This window comes from Rhinolophus sinicus, chromosome 11 (genome assembly GCF_057876585.1).
Source record: "Rhinolophus sinicus isolate RSI-liver-muscle chromosome 11, RSI-T2T, whole genome shotgun sequence".
NCBI classification, from domain to species: domain Eukaryota; kingdom Metazoa; phylum Chordata; class Mammalia; order Chiroptera; family Rhinolophidae; genus Rhinolophus; species Rhinolophus sinicus.
The window spans coordinates 25,620,494-25,646,316 of NC_142511.1; the positions used below are offsets into that span (position 1 = coordinate 25,620,494).

Below are 25,823 nucleotides of genomic sequence, written 5' to 3' on the forward strand. Positions count from 1 at the left end.
TTTCTTTTTTAATAAAGAAATGCAACTTTATTATTTTCAAGTACATATGTAGTGCCTCAAACTAATGTTTTACAAAAGGTCACCAAGTAAAAGTCTTGCAGATGTTTCCTTAACAAATACATACAAATTGATAATAATTAGCCCATACACTCACTAATTCTAAATGGAGATTCCTAAAGTGCCTGAAAAAAAAGTATTGTTTTAGGTAGACTAAATATGCCACCCTTAGAAATATTGTTTATGCTTTTAATTTACTAAGCAAATGCCATTTTATTGATTGCGCAAAGATAAACTTTTGTCCACAGTCAATAAATCTCAAATTAATAAGGCCCAAATTACTATGATTTTCCACTTAGTTTTCCAAGCCCAAGGCAATGACTCACTTATTTCAAGGTATTTCTGATAAAGTAGAATTCAGGGTAATGAAGTAACAGATCTTGGGAGGCGGCTTAGGGGCCTGACCTCACATTTATCTTTTGTGCTTCCTTGCTTTCTGCCTTAGGTCCTCCACTTTCCTTAGGCATCTCTAACTTGCTTTGTTTACCTAGAGCTCTCTCTGCAGGGCATTCCCAATGCCTTCCAAGCCAGCCTTAGAGAATGGGCAGAGCTGCCTACAGAGCAGAAAGAAGTGTTAGGTTCAGAGGAGGAGGATAAGGGAAGGAAAAGTATCTCCCATAGGAACCAGAAACCAACTGCCCGTCTCAGGGAAAGTGGTTACAATGAACACCAACGTGAAGGGCATTTGCCGGGAGGGACAGCCCTGCTGACTGAGAGGTCAAAGGCAGGTCTCCTAATGCTTTCCTTCTTGTCCAGAGGTTCTGACCACATTCATGACCTAAGCTGATTCTGCATGTCCCTGGAAGACAGGAAAGTTCTGGGAACATCTCCACCCCACTTCCAACTTTTGGCCAGGGAACTCCTGGTTTGGCAGTGCCTAGGAATGAGGCAGATTCATTAGCGTGGGCATGAAGGGGAAGGAGATAGGAAGGGCAGGGAATTAACTGGTTGTAGCTATCCCTCATGGAACAACGTGGAATTTCTAAATTCTTAGCATTCTAAATGGTGAGTGTTTCCAAGCATGCGTGATTGAGAGAGTTGGAGCATCTGTAACATCTGGGCCTCATGGACAAAACAGACCACAAAGCAAGGGTCAATGGGAACTTTGTGGCACATGAATGTGAGATCTCAGCAAAGCTCTCCAGATTGCCTTCTTGTCCTACCTCTGCTGCTACTCTGATGACATTTGAATTTGGTTTGCAGGCAGGACATTCTAAACGAGGGGCCTAAACGAGCAGGACACAGAGCTGGAGTCCAGATTTCTATCTGGAGACTCCACATGTCAAATGCTGTGTCATTGACACTCACTCTCCTTTCTTGTCTTGCGTCCTCCGCCATACCCCAATCCCCTCCCCCCCCCCCGTCTGTCCAGCTGTCTGCTAGAGGTTCATAACTAGCTTTGACTAGGAGATAAACTGGTGTCTCCAACCAGCATCCCTTTCTGGCCTCACCAGGAGGAACAATTTGTAATTTCCAGGTTGGAGAGGGAAGCAGGGGACACAGGGTGGGCAGGAAGCAAACCAAGGGTGAAGGTGGGAAGTGGGATGAGGCTGGAGAGATAGACATTGGTGATCTGAAATAGTTTCCCTCCTTCCGGTTAGACAGGTCCCTGCCTTTGGGTGTTAATCTGTTCTAGTGCGAGGTGGGGGTGAAGGGAAAGGGAATGGGGAGAGCTAGGGTGACCTTCAATTCCTCATAAAAATAGACAACATAGTAGAGTTGGGTGGAGCAGGATCTGGAGAGGGGCCTAATTTGATGGCTTAGAGTAAGGTCTCTGGGGCAATCATGGCAAGCTTATTTACCCACTCCTCCCAACTTAGCCTGCTGAGTTACCTCATTCTCTCTCTCCAAATCTTCCCCTAAAAACTACTCCAGTTTTTTCACCCCTCCCCATCACCATCCCCGTAACACCTCCAGGGCACCCCATCTTTCCCACGCCTGGTTCTTCTTTCCAAACGGCTCAGTAGTATGTCTCCTTTTCCACCCAGCCTGTTAGAGAGATCGGGGTGGGGGTTACAGGGTGAGCTTAAAAGGAGGCAAAAGGTAAATCTCCTCTTGGGGCTTGGGTGGTTGAGGCCAGGTGGATAGGAACCTGGGGAAGGAGGCTGAGGGAAGTAGCTGTAGGCAGGTGAAAAGGGAAGGGGAGGAAACCCAGTGAGCTGGGGTCATAAATTAGGGAAAAGGTGAGACGTATTTAGCACAGTGAAGGGTTGGCATAGAGTAGGTGGGGGTGAAAATACACATGCCTACAGCAGCTATTCAGGAAAGAAATGAGTTTCTAAAGGAGCAGCCACCTGTTGTTGCTGAACAGAATTGTGGCTGTAGGGTTGGCAGCTCTTGTAATTTTTCAGAAGTCAGAAATTTGGATTTTATGTGAAAGCCCCCAAATTTTAGGTATTGGGCCAATTTAAAAACAAAACAAAACACCTGCGCAATATATGGCAGGGCAAATCAAATACTATCCATGGACCATGTTTGTTTGTAGGCCATCCTCTCTCAACCTCCAGTAAGTGATCAAAGTGCTTGTTGGAAACAAACAAACAAATAAACAAACACCATTTGGTTGATGCTTGGGAATCAGGAGGCTTTGGTTCTAGTGTCAGTTTTGCTGCTCTTTGTTTTATGACCGTGAGCAAATAAATTCACTTCTATGCCTCTCTTTAGCTGTAAAATATGGAAGTGGGATCAGATGACCTCAAGATCCTTTCTAATTCTGATGTTCTGTGATTCCAGGTAGAAGGTGTAGGGCCTCAGAGACCAGTGGTTTTTAGGTGGTACCAGAATTTGAGAGGAAGAAGGTGTGAAGAACAGGTTCAACAGAGTCAGGGCTCCTAGGACCTGGGACCCCAGGATCTGAGCGCACTGAGGAAAGAAGCAGGGCTCTGTGGTTGTAATGGAGTTTTGGTTGGGAGGCCTGGAGGGGTAGCCAGCAGTGGGGGCTGCATTTGCTGGGGGTGGGGTGAAGTGTGGAGGTGCTTACCCCCAGGATATCGTCGCAGGATAAGCTTGCGGACCTCATCATAGATGAAGATGAGGAGACTGTAGGGGAAGGCACAGAACCACCAGGTGACCCTGAAAGAAGCAGAGCAGAGTGTTAGGAATATTAGAGGCTGGTTACATAAAATAGGATTTGAATAGACCATAACTTGGATCCTAGAAGGTATCCTTCTAAAGAGACACTCACTTGAGTGGGTACATGCGGAGGGCCACACCCATGCCTGGACAGTAGGACAGAAAGGCGGCCAGCGCTGTCTCCTCCAGGAGCCCAAAAATCAAAATCTTGTTTCTGGAAAGATAAAGAAAGGAGGGTAGGTAGCATTTGAAGGGAGGGCAAGGAGGTAGAGATCCAGGGAAACCCCTGGTGGTGGAAGGGAAAAAAGGAAGAAGAACTCTGAAGGTAGGGTCATAAATGACATCTTCTAGGCCCTCTGCAGACACCCTCTTCTCATACTGTGTGTAACCCCAGAAAGATTTTCTTTAATTCTTATGCTTATTGATTTTACCTTTGATTGTTGTCTATAACACATATATTCATTTGTTAAATAAATGTTTCTTATGTGTTGGGTGATATGCTCTGTTCTGAAGATGCTGTGGTCAACATGAGCTTTCTTCTGGAGACATGGGGCCTGCCCTTAGGCATCTTATACTTGTGTTATTGCTCCAGACAAATGGTCTGTGAAAGTCTCATCTCCCGAGCAAGATGCAGAGAAAGCTTCTTCAGTTCAGAGCCCATGTATGTTTTCTACATTCTCAGTATCTCCTAACAGTCCCTGGTAGCTGTGGGTTGTAGATATTCAATAAAGAAGAGAACATTTGTAAAGTACTTAACAGAGGGAGAGCTCACTGGAGATTGAGTGATCAATATATGTTTCCTATGTCAGGATTGAAAAGCAAGATAGAAAAAGGTTCTGAGGGTAGTTTCTGGAGTTAGGTGGTGTCTAGTCCCATTGCAGCCACTTACTAGCTTTTGGTTATAAGCAATATTTCTTAACTTCTCTGAGACTCATGTTTCTTTTCCGTAAAATGAAGATATTTCTTTTATATCATAGGATTGCTGCGAAAATCATGGGAGACAATGTGTGGAAAGCTCTCAAACATGGAAAATTCTCAGTCATATTACTTAACCTTTTATAACATGCACTTCACCTATTTATGGCTTAAGCCATTGTTTCCCAAAATTTTCACTCACTAAAGACCCCTTTATTTTTCTTCTATAATAGTCACATTTTAATTGATTTTTGTCTCTCAAACTGCCTTTGTTACTAAGTATTGAATATATTTCCCCATTTAAAGGTAATTACACATATATCTGGATTCCAAACAGAACTACTCATTGTTCACTTTACTTCATACCTAGGCTTCTGCCTAAGAATGACACTTAAGTGGGCCTAGGAGCCTTCTCACAGGTAAGTGCTTGATTTCTATAACATTTTTTGAACAATGCAAATAGCATCTAGGAGGACCCCTGAGGGTGCAGGGCCCGAGGTGCTGAGGCTGCCTTTGGCCAAGTGACTTGTAGGTATTAGTACTCTTCTGTACCCAGCCTGACTTTTTCTTTTCCATTTGCCTCTCGAATGGGCGGGACTCAGCCAGTTCTGTTCTCACCTTCCTGTGGCCCGCATGCACTGCACAGCAGGTTCTGGCCCAGAACTGTACCCAATTTCTTGGACTCTCTGCTCCTTGTTCTCTTCCTACTGCACTTTCCCCATTAGTGCGTTTAGCTCACTGGAATTGCCTTCCTTCATGTTACCTTTATTTAGCTAACAGACTTTAACTTTCCTCTCCCTGGGATCTTAAATGCTATTAACTTCACCAAGGTTTTGGCATCTTTATTTTTTCCCATACTAACAAATTGTGACAACACTCACTTAGTGAATTGTGCCCATTGTTTCCAGTAGAAGAAAATAAAAGGAACAGCCGTGATAACTTCAGTACTTACTATCACCCACGCTACAATCACAGAGTAGTTATTAAGTACCTCCCAGGTGCCAGACTCTGTGATAGGTGAGCCACTCAGTGTAGTGGTCAAGAGCTTGGGCTTTAGAAACTGATCTGGGTTAATCCTTACCAGGAGGGTGACCTCAGCCACATCGTTTAAACTTTTTGGGGTCTCATCCATAAATTGAAAATAATACTTAATAGAGCTATTGTGAGGTTAAATGATGTGTTTGAACCACTTACCTCAGTGACTGGCACATGGTAACTCACAAATAAGAAGGCATTAAACCTGACGCTGAGCAACTCAGGCCCTACAAGGGTAACAGCACAGGACAAGAGCTACCTGCAAGTGTAGAGGAGCAAGGGAGATCCTGTATTTTAGAACTGGACAAAGGGTTGAGGTGGGTGTCACTAGATTAAAAGATGAAGGGAGGAAGGAAGGAAGGAAAGAAGAAAGGAAAGAAAGAATGAAGGAAGGAAGGGGATAAGATGAAAAGGAAGGAAGGTAGAAGGAGACCTTAACAAAGTACATTTTAGGAGCAAAATAAAACTCATCAGAAAGTTGTATCACTCCTTCTTCTCTTATCTATTTCAAACATGGTTATGGATATACAGCTGGGTAACTAAAACCTGATGTCACCCTCTCAGAACTGGGCCCAGAGGGTGAGGCGAGCCTCTACGGATTGGTGAGTATACCCAGAGCCCACTCAGCCTGGGTGCGCAGGTGCCCGGAGGGTGGACGCTCACTTCATGCCCTGCTGGAAGACTGAGTTGCGGCGGGTCTTGCAGATGATGAGGTCGGCCCATTGCACGACCACAATGCTGGCAAAAAAGGCCGTGTGGCAGGTGAACTCCACCACCTTCCGCTGCTCATAGGTCTGGGGGAGGGTGGGCAGAGAAGTGATAGTGTGAGAGGAAAGTGCAGGACCAGAGTATTGCATAGTTCAGAGCCATTGTTAAACCCTGGGCACAAAACCCACCCTTAGACCCCAATCCCAGTTGGCCACTACTGACCACCTGTGCCAGGTGTTTAGCCTGCCCCTCTCTTGTATATGTACGTGTGCATGTACACAGCGCCACTCACCCACTCCTGTCCATAGCTGTCCTCCAGGTCGTTTGTGGACCGGTCATCCCAGTCGAGGCGGATTCCCAGCAGTCTCGAGGGCAGGAAACCATTCTCTGCCAGGATCACGAAGTAGGTGAAGAAGCCGCCCAGTGCCTGGATCATCCCTGCGGGTTGTGGGCAAAAGGCAGGGCCTGGGTCAGAGAAGGAAGCTGGAGGGGGGCAGTGCTGATGGGCCAGAGATGGATATCCCTGACCCTGGGGAAGCTGGCCCCTGTCCTGGACTTTTGCTGGTGGTTCCTCCCTCCAAAAGCTGGGGAAAGAATTCTCTGGGATTCTCTCCAGAGCCGCAGGGCCCAGCCGCACCAATCTGTCCATAGGCCATGCTGATGAGCCTCTCGTTGACCAGCTTGTCTGTCTGTGGGTTTCTCGGCTGCCGCTTCATAATGTCACTCTCAGCTGCCTCATAGGCCAAGGAGATGGCGGGGACCTGTGCGAGGTGGAGAGTGGAGAAGAGGAGGGCATTGGAAGGGAGCCTTGTGCTTGTCTTCTCCTCAACCAGCACAGCCTGGTCAGCTGCCCCTGGTGCCTCTCTTTTTCCATCTGCTGCCCATCCCTGCCCATAGTGCCCGTGTGATTGCCTTGCCTGCCTCCTACTCCAGCCCTAGGCCTCACCATGTCAGTGCCCAGGTCGATGCAGAGGATGGTCACGGTGCCCAGGGGCAGGGGGATGTTGACAATGATGAAGAGCAGGAAGGGCGTAATCTCAGGGATGTTGCTGGTCAGAGTGTAGGCGATGGATTTCTTCAGGTTGTCAAAGATGAGGCGGCCTGGGTGGAGGCATTGAAGACATCAGGGAGATCAGAGGGACCATTCCCCACCCCTAGCCCTGGAAGTGTGGCTGCTCAGCTTCCTGAGAGAGGAAGATTTTGTGTGTGAGGGAAGCTAAAGCTGGTTGATGGCCGCCTGGAATCCTGAGTTGACTCTGATTGGGGTAAAAGGCACAGGAAGCAGGTGTGCAGGCATCAGACATTCTAGATACCATCCAGCCCATAGCCTCCTCACCCTCCTCCACTCCTGTGACAATGGAGGCAAAGTTGTCATCCAGCAGGATCATGTCAGCTGCCTGCTTAGAGACGTCAGAGCCTGAGATGCCCATGGCAATGCCAATGTCCGCCTTCTTCAGCGCCGGGGAGTCATTCACACCATCGCCCGTCACCGCCACAATGGCTCCCTGGGAGAAGGTACAGCCAAGCTGGATGGTGAAGGCCCTGCACACGCCCGGCCCCGCCTCCCACCGCCTTGCTCACCTGCCTCTGACAGCCCTCCACAATGATGAGCTTCTGCTGTGGAGATGTCCGCGCGAAGACGATCTCCGTGTGGTTCTTGAGGATCTCATCCAGCTGCTCTGATGTCATGTCCTTCAGGTCAGAGCCATGCACCACACATGCCTTGGCCTCTCTGGGATGCAAGGGCAGAGGCGCTGATTCCGGGCCTAACCAGCCTGCTGTCTCTCCTGACTGCCTCTGGGACTCTGGTCTCCCCCAGGGCCTCATCCTCCTCTCACTCAAAGCTCAGTGACCTGTTTCTCCCATTTCTTTCTCTGAGGAAGTGACGCTAGATCCTCGCCATGTGCATCATCACAGTTAATACAGTTTACTACACATGTGCTTGTTTTCTCATACATATCTCATTGCAGTGTAGATAGGATCCTAATTTTGGCTCAGGGTGGAAAGTTGACGTCTCCAAAGTCACCCAGCTAAACAGTGGCACAGCCTGAACACCCTCAGGACTGAGGAACCAGGGGAAAGGCCTGTAAAGTTCCCAGAGGTGCTATCCTGATACTCCAGGGAAGACTCAGGCACCCTGTGGTTAACCCCAGGGGGTCTTGAAAAGGCCTCACCTGGGGTTGACTTGACTGACAGGGATATTGAGCCGGGCTGCAATGTCCTCCACAGTCTCGTTGCCCTCTGATATAATGCCCACACCTTTGGCAATGGCCTTTGCTGTGATAGGGTGGTCCCCAGTCACCATGATCACCTGGCAGGAAGAAGTTAAAAAAAACGGGAAAAGACAGCAGTATTAAGATTCCCCGCCCCCTCCTATTCCTTTCCCAAAGTCAATAAAAGACTACTAGGTGCCAGCCAAAATAATGGAAATGTGTGTGTGTGTGTGTGTGTGTGTGTGTGTGTGTGTGTGTGTGTGTCTGTATGTCTGTCTTTGTAAGAGTGGATGAGGGGGAGAGACAATGACAAGTTGTGTTCTGGGGATCAGAGAGTTTGCTTAAATGGAGGAAAGCTGCCATGACAGAGAAACATGTTGACAAGGGTCCCTTGGAAGAGAAGCCTCAAAGATTGTTTAGGAGTTGAGATTTCATGGAATACAAGCTGTCAGAGCTAAAAGGACCCCAAGAGCCCCCTCCTGTTACCAATGAGGAAACAAAGGTTTAGAAAGGGCCTGTGATTTGCTCAAGGTCACAGAGAGCCAGAACTATGACATGGTTTTCTTAGTGTCCAATATGATAGCTGCCGGCAATCTAACTGGACAGAACAAGGATGACAGGGAAACAGTCCTCCTTCCCTCCCCACTGACATTCTTCCATGATGTGAGAAGAAGTGATTTCTGCCCTAATGACAATGTTCATTGTCATGTTGCAGAATGGATGGAGTTGGATGAGGAAGGTGGTTGGCATCTAAGAGGCCAGTTAAGAGGCCAGAGATGGATGAGGATAGCATTTGCATGTGGATTTGTGGAGCAAATCACATAAATACCAAGAAAAGGAGCCTCTTTAAGCCCCACTGCTTCTCTTACACCCCTAACACTTCACTGAAACTGTCCCCCAAAGACCATATAGGCTTCCCAACTGGAAAACAACAGTGTCTTTGCAGTCCTCATCCTCTTGACTCCTCTGAGGCATTTGGCATTGTTCACCACCCCTCTAAAACCCTGTCTTCCCTTGGTTCCCCTCCACCCTCTTTATTCCCACCCTCCTCAGGGAGGCAGCCAAGAAGGGTGGAAGAAGTAGCTTAGGGGTTGGAAGGCTGATCTAAGTGTAAATGCTGACTTTTCTCAGCTCTGAGACCTGAGACAAGTCACTTCACTGAATCTCAGCACATGGAGAAGATGAGTCCTGCCTTTCTCGGTTGTCATGAAGGGCAAGTGGCTCCCCGAAAATAAGACCTAGCCGGACAATCAGCTCTAATGAAGCTTTTGGAACAAAAATTAATATAAGACCCGGTCTTATTTTACTATAAGACCAGGTCTATAATATGATATATGATATGATATATGATATGATATGATATGATATGATATGATATGATATGATATGATATGATGATATGATATGATACCGGGTCTTATATTAATTTTTGCTCCAAAAGACACATTAGAGCTGATTGTCCGGGTAGCTCTTATTTTCGGGGAAACACGGTAGGTGGATACTCAACAAATGTTAGCTCTGTCTTAACACCCTGTCCCTTGGATAACTGGTTCCTATTCCTCTACTTGCTCCTAAATGTTGCTGTGGCTCAGGGTTTCATTCTCCTCCCTTTTCTCGACCTATGCTTCATGCTTTTTGCCTAGGCAACATTAAACATTACAATTTATAATTATCGAGAATTTAACTGAGCTACTTCATGGTATTGCTGTCTTGGCATCCATTTTGTTTAGCTAAGTTGCCTGCTCTTTGGCAATATAATAAAACGTACTAGTATGTCTGTACTTTGCACTCATGGGATAATTAGACTCAAATATCCAGTCCTGACCCTCTTTCTTGAGCTCTAAACCATATTCCAACTTTCCCAGCAACATCTCACCCTGGGTGATCTTTAAATGTAAGATCAGTTGAACTCATTTCTTTACTCCCACCACCTCCACCAAGCCTGCCCTTCTATTTCCTGCCTTAGAAACTGTCCCTCATTCATTCAGGCCTTTTGTCTCCTATATCTTCCTTATCTCCCATATCCAGTTTGGTCACCAAGTTCTCAAAACGTTTCTCGAATGTAATGACTCCCCTCCACTCCTTTGTTGCTGCCTTCATCTGGGTCACCATCCTTGCCTGAGTTATTGCAGTAATCTCTTGCCTGTCTCCCTGTCTCCAGTTCTCCTCCAAATCCAGGCCCTCCAACCAGGTGTAGCCGCCTGCAAGCTAAATCTGCCCCGTGATACCTGTGGCTCTCTATGGACTACAGGATAAAGCCTAAGTCTGACATTTAAACAAAGTCCTTCCAACTGGTCCTGGCCCAAGGTTCCAGTCTCAATTCCCAGTGCTCCTCTGCCACCTTTCCCTGCAACCCACACACATGCCAGTACAGTCTGACTACGCAGGGTACACGCTGTTCCCTGCTCTTCACATGCCTCCCTCTCCCTCACTGCCTTACAAAATACTTGTCAATCTTTGAGGCCCAGATCAAATGTCAGGCCCTCTGTAAAACATTGTCCAGTTCCCTGAGACAGAATTAATTTCTCCCTACTCTAACTTCCCATGGAGGGACTTTCCCCAGACCTCCATGATAGTTCTGATCATGGCAAGAGGTAACTTGACGAGCAGTGGGAGCATGTGCCTTCCAGAGAAGCAGGCCACGCTTCATACAGCCCATCCACTTCTTACCAGCAGTTTTATTTTGGGAAAGCTACTTACCCATTTTGAGTCTTAGCTTGTTTTATTTTTAAATGAAGGTAGTGGTGTCTACCTTAGAGACAAAGTGCTACGGGGTTCAGAAATCACATATATACAGAAAAGTCATCTAGAGTGATGGTTGAGAAATAGCAGACTGCCTTGGCTAAAATCCTGTCCCTAACACTTACTAGCTGTGGGGTCCTGAGCATGTTACTTTGTGCCTCAGTTTCCTTCTCTGTAAAAGAGGGGAAATGCTAGTGCTTACTCATAAGGGTTTTAAAAAATTGTTATGAGATTACACAGGTTTCGTGTTAACAGCACTGCCTGATTCACATACAGGTTCACCAAACAATTGGTTGTTTTTATTATTAATGAGTATCGGACTCATCGTAGGTACTCAGTTACCCTAGCTATTATGATTGTTCTGTGGTGAATTATAAAGGCATTTGTTTCCCCTGAGAGACCATGAGCTCCAGAGGCCAGACTGTGTCTTACTCATCTTATCCTCAGCACCTAGCACAGTACCTACCCCTGAGTAGACAGGTTGAATTGAACTTATGTCGTAATAGGGGAGAAGCTGAAAAAAGAGGAGCAAGTGATGTCACTAGTAGCCAAGTTAAGGGGAGTGGTAAAGAGCTGTATCTTGGAAACAAGAAAGTAAGCTCCAAGATGCAAGGAATTTACATTGGTTTATTTGTTTGTTTATTCAACTCCAGCACCTTGAACAGTGCCTGACACACAGCTGGTAAACCATAAATATTTGTTAAATGAAGAACAAATATAGCACCAAGGAGGGAGTGGCCATTGAGAAACAACTGTGTTTGAATAAGAGACCCTGGGAGTGATGTGCTGGGTGGGATGAGGACCGGACCCAATAAAAGGGCTCTGAGGGAAGTGACTAGTGCTGACAGGAGCCTGATAATCCCATCTCAAATGGCTAGAGAGAGTAAGCGATAGTTGGGAAGGGTAGGACTACCATTGTCTCCAAAATAGGGGTGCCAGATCGGCTTGACATGAGAATAGAATGAGCCATGCCAGGGAGGGAGAGGATGGGCATGTGACATGGGGCATTCTGAGCACAAGGGATGAGGGTGAGCGCTCCAAGGCAGTGGCCAACCTTTCCTTGTAGATAACAGCTTCTCACAATCAGTGGGAAGGAGACCACTAGTGGTCTGGGTGTCCCCAGGCCAGCAGCCCCTGCAGTCCTTCTACCTGTGGTATGTGAAAAGAGAGGGTGGAGGGGAGGAAGCGAGGCCATTACCTTGATGCCTGCACTCCTACACTTGCCCACAGCATCTGGCACAGCAGCCCTGGGAGGGTCGATCATGGACATGAGCCCCACGAAGCAGAGCTTCTCTGTGGGAAAGTTCAGCTCATCTGTGTCGAATTTGAAGCCACGGGGAAACTTTCCAGAGGGCAGATTCAGTTGACAGAACCCTGAGGGGGTGCAGAGGGGAGAACTGAGAACAGAAAGGTGGCTGTCAGGGCACCCCCAAAGCTCCTCACCCCAGGGAAGCCACTGAGGCTTGGAGATCACTTTCTCAGCCCTGCTCATTGCTTCTGGCCCCTCACCTAGCACTCGCTCCCCCAGTCCTCCCAGTTCCATGTAGGCATTCTGAAAGGCGTCTTGCATCTCCTTGTCCAGAGGGATCTCCTTGCCCTGCACCAAGATGGAGGAGCACCGTTCCAGGATGCGCTCTGGGGCCCCCTTCATCACCAGCACATGGCTCTGGGGGCTGTCTTCTCGCTCATGGATGGACAGCTGGAGAGAGGACAGATGGTTACAGGGGGGACATACTTGTCTTGGTAGCTCCAGTACCCAGCACGGGGCCTCAAACAGAGCAGAGGCTGGTAAGAAACCCTCCCTTAATGAAATAACCCCTGGCTCATCAATGCTTGTCAGCATAGGGACAGTCTCCGTGTATGTGGAGCGGTCTTTGGACCTCATAGTCCCAAGCCTATAACCTGAGAGTCACCTTCCCATAAGACATTAATTGACTCAACAAATATTAATTAAGATCAGTTAAGACAGGCACTGTGCCAGGGGCTGGATGGCTCTCTTGTCAGCATCCCCAACCACCATACTGGCCTCAGTGGGGCTTTACCACAGGACACAGCTGAGACTATGTTCTTGGCATTTAACAGATGCCTACAGGCTGAGAAATTCCCTAAGAAAATTTCAGAAGTATGTTTCAAATGAATGGGATGGAAGGGTTGGGCAACTGGGGCCAGAGGGTGGGGAACTCTGGGAATAAGCGTCAAGAGGGTAAAAGTTGTAGAAGGTATGAAGGTTTGGGAGTTATGGGGTAATGGCAACCAGACATGTAGTCACCCAGGCTACCCTGGGGGATAAGGCAGGGGTGAGAGGACATGCTGCGCAGATGTCTCCACACTTCGTATTAATGACTCCTCGGTTTTGTGCAACCCCTCATTTCTGTCCCTCCCCTTCCCCTGTCCCAGTGCCCTGACCAGACCTGGTACTTGTTGGTGGAGTTGAAAGGAATCTCTGCCACCTTGGGGTTTCTGTCTCTCATCTTCCTCACAGAGCCACAAGACAACTCAATGCACTTAAGCAGAGCAGACTCAGAGGCGTCACCAGCTGTGTCCCTCTGCAAGAAGAGAATTCAATGTCACATTGGGGTTGGGGAAGGATGGAGGACCAAGTGGAGAGGGCACTGAAGCCCCAGAGGCCTCCATAGGGTATCAGAGGGGACGCTGGGCATCAGCAAAGCGAGGAAGATATGGAGACGATCCTGACCCCCTACCTTAGACACGGAGATGTTCTCCTGCCCACCCTTAAAGACAGCACGGTTGCAGAGACCAGCTATCCGAGACAGGGCCGTCCATGTGGGGGATCGTTTGTCAAAAGTGGCACCTGGGAGGAAATGAAGGGGAACCAGAAGCTTCGTTCCACTTTAGAGCCCATACCTCCCCCGCCCACCCCACCATGCAGTGTTCTGGGCATCCTCAGTCCCCCTCACCCCTCTGGGGTTCCCAGTTACCAGACTGATCTTCGGTGGTGTCAGCCTCATGGATCTGGTTGTCAAACCACATGTGGGCGACGGTCATGCGATTCTGGGTGAGGGTGCCCGTCTTGTCAGAGCAGATGGTGGAGGTGGAGCCCAGTGTCTCCACCGCCTCCAGGTTCTTCACCAGGCAGTTCTTCCTGGCCATGCGTTTGGCTGTCAGGGTCAGACACACCTGGTAGAGAGAGAGGAGAATAAAAAAGGCTAAGCCTGAGCCGGAGATGTCTATGATCTTACCTAAGAGCATGGCTCTATCCTTCCTCCTACTCCTATCCTATCCTACTCCACAAACATGAGTAGGATGTAAGTGTGAGCAGATGAACCAAGATCATGAAGATATATTTCAGTGAAATGTCCAGTAGGGGGTTGAAGACATTTGGCTAGAGCTCCAGAGAGGGCCAGAGTAGAGCTGGGCGTGGGGATATGAGAGTCACCCACACAGAATGGGCACTGGAGAAACTGGGCTCACTGTAAGGGTGTAAGGAGAAAAGCAGAGAGCTGAGGCCTGAGAATCAGTGTCAGAGAGAAGGAGAAGACATTGCTGGGGACAGAGGAGAGGCAAACCAGGATAGTGACATGTCACGGTGATCAGTGAAGGAGAGGATTCCAGGCAGGTGGACAGCAGTATCTATTTCAGCAGCAGAGTTAAGAGTAGGAGCTGAGACAATCTCACTGGATTTGTCAGTCACTGGTGACCTTTGAGAGAGCCTTTACAGAAGAGTTGGCCAAGATGAGCTCCAAACTGCAGGGGGCAGATGACTACTACATGGGTAGTGAAAAGAGATGACCATGACAAGCTCCAGGAGAGAAACTGTGTGCCAAGGAATAGCCCAACCTGAGATTTTTCAGACTCAAACTCTGAGCCATGTATTAAATGAAAATCTGATATGAGATTTTAGGGGCTGGCAGTGCAAAAATTGCTGAGAAGGAATGAGCCTCCAGAACTTTTGAGGAAAGGGTAGCAAGACCCTCCCCCTGGTGGCACATCAGCCTGACCACTCACAGTGACAGTGGCCAGCAGACCCTCAGGCACATTGGCCACGATGATTCCGATGAGGAAGATGACTGCCTCCAGCCAGCTGTAGCCCAGGATGAGGGACAGCACGAAGAATGAGACGCCCAGAAACACAGCCACCCCTGTGATCAGCTGGATGAAGTGTTCGATTTCCATGGCTATGGGCGTCCGCCCAACCTCCAGGCCTGAAGCCAGCGTGGCTATGCGGCCCATCACCGTCCGGTCACCTGTGGCAATCACGATGCCCCTGGCAGTGCCTGCAACACAGGAGGGGACATCAGGCTGGGAGCATTGGGTCCTGTCCTACTTCCTGAGAAAAGAAAACCATACCAGAGTAAACAGGCCAAAGTCTCTGATCCTGGAGTTTCAGCAGATTGTACCTCACTTGGCTTACTCTCCCTGCATTGATCGTCAATCCCAAATTCAGTACAATAGCAAATTATTTTCTCTTATATTTGTGTCTAAGGAAAAACCTTGCAAATGACTTCAACATTCAAAACGAGGAGATTCAATAAGTGAAAGAAAAATATTGTCTGAAATATTTCGGTAAAATCAATCTCATACTTACTATCCAAAAGTTACAAAGTAAAGCACTTATTATGGATTTTCCATGTAGTCTTAAGATTTTCTTTCTCAACAGTAGGCATGAATCTCTATAAAAGCTAGCCAATTACTGACCCTTTAGTAGACATGAGAGGGGCCTTCAGGGGAGGGAAGGTGGGACAATGGGAAGAGCACGCATGCTGGCACCAGCTAAATCTGAGTTTGAACCCTTGTTTGAGTTTCTGGGGATTGGTTTAATAATTAAATGAGATAGTGCTGTAATAAACCTAGACCAATGCCTGGCACATAGTAGGCACTCAAAATGAATGTCAGTTCCATTCATTTCCTGTTCTCTCTTCAAAGACAATTCCAGAGTAAGCAATGGAAATATTTTGGTAGGCATTTTTAACAACTGTGGGAAATGTAGAGCAAACTTCAGAATTTTAGCACATTGAAAATTTAGGAAATTTAAAGTGTGGTGATTTTCATTGTAATTCCAACTTGCTGAAGGAGGGAAAAGCCCAGAGAAACATAATACACTGATGAGAAACAACAAAACAGGAAGCGAAAGCTGTGGAGGTGGGGTACAAAACCTCTTTGGCTCACTTTCTGAGGCCCGTGGTCTGGTCAGGCCTCTTTCTCTTATCAGCTCTTGCCCCCTACTCCTTCTCTGAGTCAACCCAGACTCAGTTCACTGGCATGACCACAGAGGCACAGGTTTCAGTTGTGCTCAGACTCCTGCCACTAAGTTGTGGCAGCCCTGAGAGCTCTTACTGGCCTCTGGTCTTCTCTAGAACCCAGAACAGGAATGGGGCAAAATGGGCAGCCTGTTCATGACAATTTCTCTTGTTGAAGCACAGTCCTAGATGCAGCCTGAAGGAGGACCCAAGTGTCTACTTGACGTGGAAGCTTTCTGGCCCCTCCCCCAGCCTGGGGCTCTGGTCAAAGCAAGGGCCATAGGAGGAGGCAGCTAGTCCCAGACTCAGGAGAAATGGGAGGCATCAGTTAAGTCAAAGATGCCCAGGATTCAAGGTTGGCCTGTGGTGTGTGTGAGTGTGAGCGTGTGTGATCTCTTTTGTGTGTGAGATTTGTGTGTATGAGTGTGTGATGTGTGTGTGAAATTTGTGTGTGTTAGTGTGATGTGTATGTGATGTGTGTATAAGTATTAATATATGTGATGTGTGTGAGTGTGATGTGTACTGTGTGTGAATGTGTATGATGTGTGTGGTGTGTGTGTGTGCATGTGTGTGTTTGTGTGTGTGTGTGTGTGTGTGTGTGTGTGTGTGTGTGTGTAGGGCGGTCTTGGCCCAATACCTGAAGGTTTTGGAATTTGCTCAGTCTTGGACTGAACAGAACAGAAATCTTCCTGCGGAGAGGTAACTATTCCAGTGTCATGCCTCCCTAGCCAATATCCTGCTCGCTGGACGGGACTGTTTCTGTAATATTCAGGGAGCCTTCAATTCCCTCCTCTCTAGCAGGGCTTTTAACAACTACAGCCACAGCCCCTAATTATGACTGGAGTTCAGAATTCAGACTCCTCCCTCGATGGGGCCAGGATTAGGGTCCTCCCACCAGGCTGGCCTCTCACCTTCCACGCAGTTGGTAGAGAAGAAACAGATATTGCGGGTTTCCAGGGGATTCTCATGGGTGAACTCGGGGGAGCGGGTCTGGGGCTCTGACTCGCCCGTCAGGGATGAGTTGTCCACCTGGGGAGAAAGCGGTGGTGTGGTCATCAAACTGCCAGATGCACTCCTGCACACACTGCTGTCTCCTGACTCTAACCGCACTCAATCTCTATGACACAAGGGACAAAATTACACTTGTCCTCATCACATATTTATAGCGTTACTCAGCTATTGTCCTTTGGAATCCCAGCTCTTCCTAACTTCTTATGTGACCTTAAACTAGGTACTTAATCAACAAAGTCTCCATTTACTCATCTGTAAAATGGGGAATTTAACGAGAATCTCTGCATTGCATAACTACAGGGTGTGCCACCAACACTATAGTCTATGAAAATGGCACCACCTAGGGTAGTGCATGGCATAACTTGTGTGGCCACATGCAACAGCCCTGAATGCTTAGACCATTCTAACTGAGTTAAATTACATGGCATATGTGAATATATGTAAAACATCTAACAATAACTGGTACTCAATACAAGATGGTTATAAAGTACATATCAAAGAAATACTCAGGGCACAATCACACATAGGTATAAGGAGACAATGCACTCTATATGAGAAAAAGTATGGCTGGGAGGTATGGGGACAGGGGTTGGCATTTGGACTTGGGTCTCCCAATCTTCAAACCTTTAACCGGGTCCCTCTCAGCTCTATTCAGCCTTTCTCTTAGACCCAGCCAATTGCTCTGGCATAGCCTTCTCACCTTACAGCCATGAGAAGAGATGATCCGAAGGTCAGCAGGCACGCGGTCTCCACCCTTCACCTCCACCAGGTCTCCTACCACCACCTCCTCCGCATTGATCTGCATCTTCTCGCCCTCCCGCACTACGAGGGCTTGCTGTGGAGAGGCCACATGCATATCACGAAGTATTTGTCTCTACCTCTACCTTTCTCTCCTGCTGGTCTCCCACCTCTTATCCAACCCCCTAAGAAGGAGAAGTAGCTCTGCACCCTTAGCAACAAAGTAGGTCCTGGCGTGGAGAGCTAGAGGGACTTTTCTGCCCAAGCTTCCATCTCAGAGCACAAGGACTTGGAAAGGGATGAGCCGGAGCCTCCCAGAAACCTTATGCCCTAGCTCAGGGCCCAGCCGGCCATCTACCTGAGGCACCATGTTCTTGAAGGAATCCATGATCTTGGAACTCTTGGCCTCTTGGTAGTAGGAGAAACAACCAGTGACGATGACCACAGCTGCCAGCACCACACCTAGATATAGCTGGTAAGGAGAAAGGGTTTGAGGGACCTGTCCATCTCCCAACACTAGAGGGGCAGCTGCCACTCAGGATGAGCATTAAATGCCACTGTTGTTTGTGACTGGGAGTGAGAATGGTAAAGTCCTTCTCTCTCTCCCTCAATCTACTTGTCCCCAGCCTCCTAAGACCGGAAAGTGCAGGGCAAGTCTTAGGAAGTTCCCAGGACTAGGACTTCTCTAATGGATGAATGAAGACCAAGGGAAACAGACAAGCCAAGCCCACTTAAGTGTAAAGGAACAGGGAGGGGCTTTTTCATTCATGATTGATATCGTGTGTGCGCGCGCGTGTGTTGGATATATATATATATATATATATATATATATATATATATATATGCCTCACGCCTTTTCAGCCTAAAGAGCACTGTGACCTTGGGGTCTTGTTCCCTGCCCCCCTAACTACACTGGAGGGCAGAGTTATGGGCTGGTCCAGGGGTCAGTTTTTCCAGCTCACATTGTCATTGGACGGTTCATCCTCCATGGCAGCCTGGATGCCGTAGGCCAGGAAGCAGAGGATGGCTCCAATCCACAGAAGGATGGAGAAGCCCCCGAAAAGCTGGCGACAGAATTTGACCCACTCAGGGGTTGTCGGGGGTGGGGTAAGAGCGTTGGGTCCATCCCGAGCCAGAATGTCCTGGGCCCGCTGGTTGGTGAGGCCCTGAGGGAGGCAAGAAGAAGTGTGGGAGCTTGCATACAGAACCAACCTGGCCCCTCACTTCCTACAAGCTCCTTGGCAGGGAATAATGTCCAGGTGGAGAGGAAAATCCCACCTGGTTGGAAGGGGTGGGGGCCATCAGGAGAGGCCACATGAAGGAGGTGGTGTTTGCAGTGGGTGTTGGAGACCTTGAAGGCTGAGGAGGATTTCAAGTGTGGCCCCTTCTCTGGTCATCATTGGATTGAGACACACTTTGGGCCCACAATAATCTCCCAGGAGGCAGCCTGGTAAAGGCTCCCAGGAGAGACATCTCAATTGGTTCCTCCTCTTATCTTTCTTGCGGATTCCCTACGTCACCAAGGATTCAAGAAGAGTCCTACATTATCGACCATCAATGTCACAGAGCTTTGGCTATCACCCGTCACTTTCTCCAGAAAGCTCCGCCTAGCTCTGTTCCCCTAGCCCCAGGCTGGTCCAGATGCCTCTCTCTGCATCCCATTGTACCCCAGGCATGATTCTAGAGCTGCACTCATCATATGGCACTACAATTAAATGTTTGTATTCCTTTCTGCTACTAGATTTTTGAGCTCCTTGAAGGCAGAGTCTGCTTCTTTCTATTTATCTTTCTATCTGTCCACTCATTCTTTTAATAAATGTGGATTGACCATCTACTACGTGCCAGCTCTATTGTCAGCTCTGGGGACCCACAGATGAACAAGTCCCACGAAGCCCCTGCCTATGGAGCTTATGATCTAGTTTAGGTGACACACAATCAATAGATATTACTGCCAGAGAGTAAAAAGTGTTATTAAGGAAAAGAAAGTAAGGTAAAAAGAATGGGGGCATAGAATTTTCCAAAGGGCAATCAGGGAAGGCCTGCAAGAGGAGGTTACATCACTACACTTTTGATTAATAATTTTTGTTTTTCAAAGTGATCTTTGTATTGTGATGCATCCTATCATTCTGACCTTGGGAAGCTCCTCTCTCTCTCTCCCTGAGCATCCTTGCTCTAAGAAAGAGGTCCATAGCATCTGTCTCTCAGGGTTGTTGTAAAGATTAGAGAAACGTATGTAAAGCATCTATCATGTGCTTCATATATAGCAGGGCCCCAACACACTACTGTAAGAATAATAATAAGTCAACCCACAATTTCATGTATGTCAGTCCCATGAGAGGTTGTGCATCATTGAAGCTGCTTGGGGTTGAGGGAGAGCCGTGCCCAGAGGCCCTCTGGGGCCTGGGTTCTAAGGAGTCCTGGTTTCCAGGTACATAGGAAAAGAGAAATAGACTAGGAAGCAGGGGATCTGGGCTCTAGTTCTGGCTCTGCCACCAACTGGTCACGTGTCTCTGGGCCTCAATTTCCCCATCTGTAAAGAGGGTTGGATTATATTTGTAAGGTCCCTTGCACACTGCTAATGTATGGTTCTCTCACCTCTTTGGTGATCTCCCCAGAGTCCCTCCACTCACCTTGGACAGGTCCACTTGGTATTTGCGGCCCAGCTCATCCAAGGATAGCTTGTGGTCATCCTGGGGAAGGGAAGCTGGGTTACTTTGTGGAGGGAGGCTAAGTGTGTGTGTGTGTGTGTGTGTGTGTGTGTGTAGAATGCATGTGAGGGCTCCAAGGGACAGAGGGGTGAGGCAAGGAGCACAGGAGGGGTGGGCATGAGTTCATCTGAGTGCATCAGGACTGTGGGGCAGCTCCCCACCATGGCACCCCTTTTCCATGGCCCTGCTGGGCAGGCTATGGGCCTTACCATGGCCACCTCCTTTTTCAGCTCATCCAGCTCCTTCTCTTTCTGTTTCTTCTTGCCACCCCCATTGTCTGCAGTGGTGGCTGCAGGAGAGTACTCACGTCCAGCCTGCAGGAAGAAGGGAGAGCCCAGAGAGTCAGGAAGGATGGAGGCTGGAGCCTCTAAGCCTATCTCACAGCAGGGAGCCCAGGCATTGGGAGTAGAGAGTGTAAGAGACCCCAGGCCCTCAGTTTGCAAACAATTGGCAGAGCCATTGGGCTCTATGTTTGAACTTCAGGGAAGGCTGAAAGACTCAGCACCCTACTATTAGTTATTTAGTAGTTGGGCTTTTGCTAAGATTTTGTTTGTTGAAAGAACCCTGCAGCTAAATACAAACCAAAATAAACAAAAACTTTAAACAACTACCTTACACCATTTAGAATCTTGGAAAGGGGTGGGCAGGACTGAGGAACCGGTGAGGGGTGGAAGTGCCCCATAGGGATGTCTCTGTCCCAACACTATGGCTACTTTACTCAGAGAAGAGTAGAGACAGTTAAGAATTTAGGAAAATAAGAGTCTTTGAGGAGCCAGGGATCAGGGCCGGGAAGTGTCAAGAAGAGGATGTGGAGCCACCGAGCCTAGTCGTGTGGAAATGGACTGAGCAGGGCTCATGGACTGAGAGAAGTCAGTAGTTGGAGGGTCAGAGCACGTCCAGGAAATGGGGACATGGAATTTGCTGGGAGTCCTCTCCATCTTGCTGGGCAGCTGCCCACTACCCAACAAGAAGCAGTTTGCAGAACGTGTGGTCCCAAAGCACAACTAGGTAAGAAGACAACTGGGTCCCATTTGTCCCAAAATAAAAGAAATTGTCTCTGAGGATAAATCGAAAACTAAAATGCATATAGCTCTTAGGTCTAGGCATTCCTGCATCCTCCGGTGAAGTCAGGTAAATATTTTAGCAGGAGGCCACCAATTTCCCCTTCCTCTTCAGGGCCTGTGGTATCCTCACTACCACCAGGCTTCCGAGGTCTCACAGGGAACATATGGAGGAGAGAGTGGGAAATTTCTTTTTCTAAGGGGAGGCTGTCTTGGGGTAACAGGACAGGAGTGGGGTTGGGGAAGGCCTGGGGTGTCCATGACAAGGGCTTTTTCACTCCCTCTTCCTCCCCAGGCCCCTGTCCTCCTCTTTTCACAAGATATCATGTCCTTGTCACAGGGGCTGCTTCTGTGCTGAATGTTGAGAGAAGAGCTTTTCTATACTATGGTGTAATTAATTTTTTTTCCCATAAGGTACAGGTATCTGGATGGGACATATGGCCAAGGTATTTGCTTTTTTTATGCAGCATAATGCAATTTTTAAAAAATAAAGTGTTCCTTTTAGAGCAGTTTTAGGTTCACAGCAAAATTGAACAGAAAGTACAGAGATTTCCCATATACCCCCACTCCCACGTATGCAGTCTCCTTCACGATCAATGTCCCCCACCAGAGTAGCACACTTGTTTCTGTCCATGAACCTACATGGACACATCATTACCACCCAAAGTCCATAGTTTTCCCTAGGGCTCACTCTTAGTGTTGTCCATTCTACAGGTCTTGACAAACGTGTAATGACATGGATCCACCATCACAGTATCATACAGAAGAGTTTCACTGCCCTAAAAACCCTCTGTACTCCATGATAATACCTTTATTTCCTACCAGAGTAAAGAGCAATCCCAGGAATGCAGCAGCTGCCCTGATCATAGGCATGAATCCAGCCCCTGGAGAGGGAGGAGTCACCGGTGACATCAGGACAGAAAGAGATGTGCAGTAAGAGTGGATACCATGGTCCCTTAGACACTAAAGTTTGCATTTATCCCCATATGACACATCCATGAGTCAAGTATACGAGGTTGGACAATTAAGTTCGCTAACTCATCCTAGAAAAAGTGCTACATACCTCATTACTGAATATCACTATGGTCACCTTCAAAGTACTCCCCTTGGGAAGCTATGCACCGACGCCAGCACCTAGTCCACCCTTCAAAGTAATTTTGGAACTCTTTTTCTGGAATGGCCATCAGAGCTGTCGTTGTATTACCCTTGATGTCCTGAATATCATCAAAATGTCTTCCTTTCAATATTTCCTTTATCTTCAGGTAAAGAAAGAAGTCATTGGGGTCCAGATCAGGTGAGGAGGGAGGGTGTTCCAATAGTTACTTGTTTACTGGCTAAAAACTCCCTCACAGACAGTGCTGTGTGAGCTGGTGTATTGTCGTGATGCAAGAGCCATGAATTGTTGGCAAAAAGTTCAGGTCGTTTAACTTTTTTACGCAGCCTTTTCAGCACTTCCAAATAGTAAACTTGGTTAACTGTTTGTCCAGTTGGTACAAATTCATAATGAATAATTCCTCTGATATAAAAAAAGGTTAGCAATATCATTGCAACAAGTTCGCAAACTTAATTGTCACACCTCGTATTTTTGGCTTCCTAAAGGCTGATTACCTTGGGTATACTGAAACAGCCCCACAGAGGAGTGGAGAGGGCTTATGAGTAATGCCCCCTCTCCCTTCCGCAGGTGACTTAAGGGAGTTCATTGAATGGATTGAAATGCTTTGGATTCATGAACTATGTCCCTGGTGAGACAGGGCTGAGAAATGGATGAAAAGCAAACAATTGGACTACACAAGCTTCAGTGAGGCAGGAACCAGGCCTGTGCACAGAGGAGGGGTGCAGCTGGGGCAAATGAGCAGAGGCCTGAGAATTTCTGTACATTCAAGTGTAAAATAAAGTTCATGAGGCTTAGAATCAAATACATGGTTTTAAAAAATTTCCAGCCCACGCACTTTGGGCATGTTGGATGGTGGCTGAACTAGTAGCCCTATGCAGCCCCCCTTCCTTCAGCTCCCACCCTGTTCTCCTGCAGCCAGGCACAGAGCTTGGGACACACGGCCCCTTCCCCCTCCTCCTGCCCTGGCAAGAATCTCAGCCTCTGGTCCCTTCCCCCTCCCTCTGCCCTGGCAAGGATCTCAGCCTCTGTCGCCAGGAACCTGCAAAGATTTGGGGCCAGCAGGCTGCCTAGGCAAGAAAGAAAGAGAGGAAGCAAGGACCACTCCCCCAACCCTGTTCCTCCCTCCCCCAACCACAAGTCCCAGTCGGGGCTTAAATGCTAAAGAAGAACAGAGAGTTCTTTCTTAGGAAGCCGGAGGCTGGGACAGAGTGGGGGAAGCTGGAAATCAGCCACTGCTCCCCCCACTGCAGCCTCTCTGTGGCAGCTGGAGCTGGCCGGTTCCCTCCCACCAGAGCCGTCCCTTCCCCCAGCTCCCAGGCTGTCCTTCATGGCCACAGTGTGATGGGGTGACAGTTAGGCCTTGCTTTGGAGGTAAGATGCAGGGGGAAAAAGGGATGGGGACAAAATGAATCCCAGAAGAAGGCGGAGGAGGATGAGGGTGGGGGATGGGGCTGCTTTCCCTCAGTGGTCTGTTGGCAGGTTGAACTCCAAGCTTCAGCCCTAAGTCTGCCCACTTTACCCAGCCTCTCAGTCCAAGCAGAACTGGATCTGCTCCCTGACTTGTTACTGGGGGTGGCAGGGAAGGGGATTTTTATGGATGCTGGGGGAGAAGCACATAACCCAAGCAGCTGGGACCCCCTGAAGAAGTCAAGGTCAAATGGCTTCCCAAGCAGGACATCTTGAGCTGGGTTCACTTTGTTCTATGGTGGAGCAGGGGAGAAGACTACATCCCTCCTCTTCACTTGGGATGGGGGAGTGGAGGGTCACCTGGCCTCTCCTCAGAGATCTTGTAACTCATCTGGGACTCCCTTTCCCTCGGGGAACAAGAGATGCCAAGGTGCAGTTTGAAGGTCCCAAGACAGCATGTCTTCCCATGGTTGTCACCTCTTCCTCCATAAAGTTCCCCCTCAGAGACAGCTCCTCACAGACCCTCAAACAACCCCACACAGTACATTGATGCCCACACAGGCCTGCTGAGAAACCAACTCGGTTGTTCATCCATGAGTATCTGTATCAGTCCCAGCTTATGGAGAGCACATGGGTCTCAGGTGCCACAGGCGCAGACGTTCTATTTATAGCTCCCACCCTAGCTCAAGAACCCTGGTGTCCACGCTTGGAGTTTTCCCAGTTGCTAAACTCAGTGCAATAACATGTCCTTGCCTGACCCTTCCTGGGCTCAGAAACTCCCCACAGGCCCCCTTTTTCCTTAACACCCCCCCCCCCCCCATGGCTCCTTGGCTCTTTCCCTCCATGCCCAGCATTGCACAAAGGAAAGCAGTGCACACAGTGTATAAAAGGATTGGGTCACTTTCCTCCATATGGAAGTTTCATTTCCAAGTATCCAAAACCTAGTGCCTTCCCTGCCTCCAACGGTTGTTAATCTTCCCCTTGGCATACCCAGTCCTGCAGAATGACACAGGCAGGGGTGGGCTGGTGGGGATGGGGAGGCAGCTTTTCCCAGCCTCTGGGAAAGTCCTCAAAGCCCATGGCCAGGACAATGTTCCCCGGGGACATCTGGAGGGGTGCTGGGATGGGGGCTGGGGGCACATCACTCTTCCCACACCCCTCTCAGCTGTCCTTGGAACTCAGATACCCTTGAGATGATGTCCGGACCTGTTTGGTGACTCTGGAGCAGATGCTCTCCTGCCCCTCTCTAACCTGTAATTGGACCCCCAACCTTTCAGGATGGGATTTCCAGAAAAATGAATGTTTTCAGGGGGTGGCAAAGGCAGGGAGGATCTATAGTGCCAAATATCCCTTCAACTGGGAGGCTAGGGGGTGCACTGGGAGTGGAGGGACAGAGACCCGGAATGGGGTGGAGGGAGAGCTGGAGGGGGTGTGTGTGGCGGGCTGTGGGGCAGACTGTGGGGGTGCTAAAGAGGTAAGCACTGGGCATGAGCGGTGGGCCTGCGCGCGGATTTGTAGCCAGGAGACGTGAGTTCCAAGTTCAAACCACCCACGGATCAGCTTTTCTGTGCCTCTCCCTCCACATCCCATCCCACTCATCCTTTCCCTCTAGTCTTCCTCAGCCTCCAGAGAGCCCTTCTTCCCACAAAGTCACCCTTACTCTTTGGGGATACTCACCCCACGGCCCATCTTGGGGCTGAGTGGCTGAGGGGATCTAGACTGGACAGATAGGCAGCAGGATTCACACTGCCGTCTGGGGTGGCCAGAGACCCAGGCAGCCAGACAGCCGGCCGGCAACAGGGTAGCTTTAAATAGGCCCCTCTCCCCCCTCCCCCGCCTTCCAC

At 48.6% G+C, this 25,823-nt stretch overlaps 1 protein-coding gene across 1 annotated transcript; it reads right to left on the reverse strand.

The window, feature by feature from the left end:
* On the reverse strand, positions 1-25,823 carry ATP1A2 (ATPase Na+/K+ transporting subunit alpha 2). Its single transcript, XM_019716421.3, has 23 exons — positions 25,657-25,823; positions 20,607-20,711; positions 20,320-20,379; positions 18,652-18,855; positions 18,048-18,161; positions 17,652-17,786; positions 16,852-16,969; positions 14,709-14,977; positions 13,682-13,880; positions 13,445-13,554; positions 13,154-13,288; positions 12,252-12,441; positions 11,941-12,116; positions 7,962-8,098; positions 7,369-7,519; positions 7,124-7,292; positions 6,734-6,888; positions 6,425-6,548; positions 6,080-6,225; positions 5,743-5,873; positions 3,242-3,343; positions 3,038-3,129; positions 1-2,046 (listed from the first exon to the last, which is right to left on the reverse strand). Exons 1-23 carry the CDS (start codon positions 25,666-25,668, stop codon positions 2,018-2,020), a joined length of 3,063 nt encoding a protein of 1,020 aa, XP_019571980.1. The 5' UTR covers positions 25,669-25,823; the 3' UTR covers positions 1-2,017.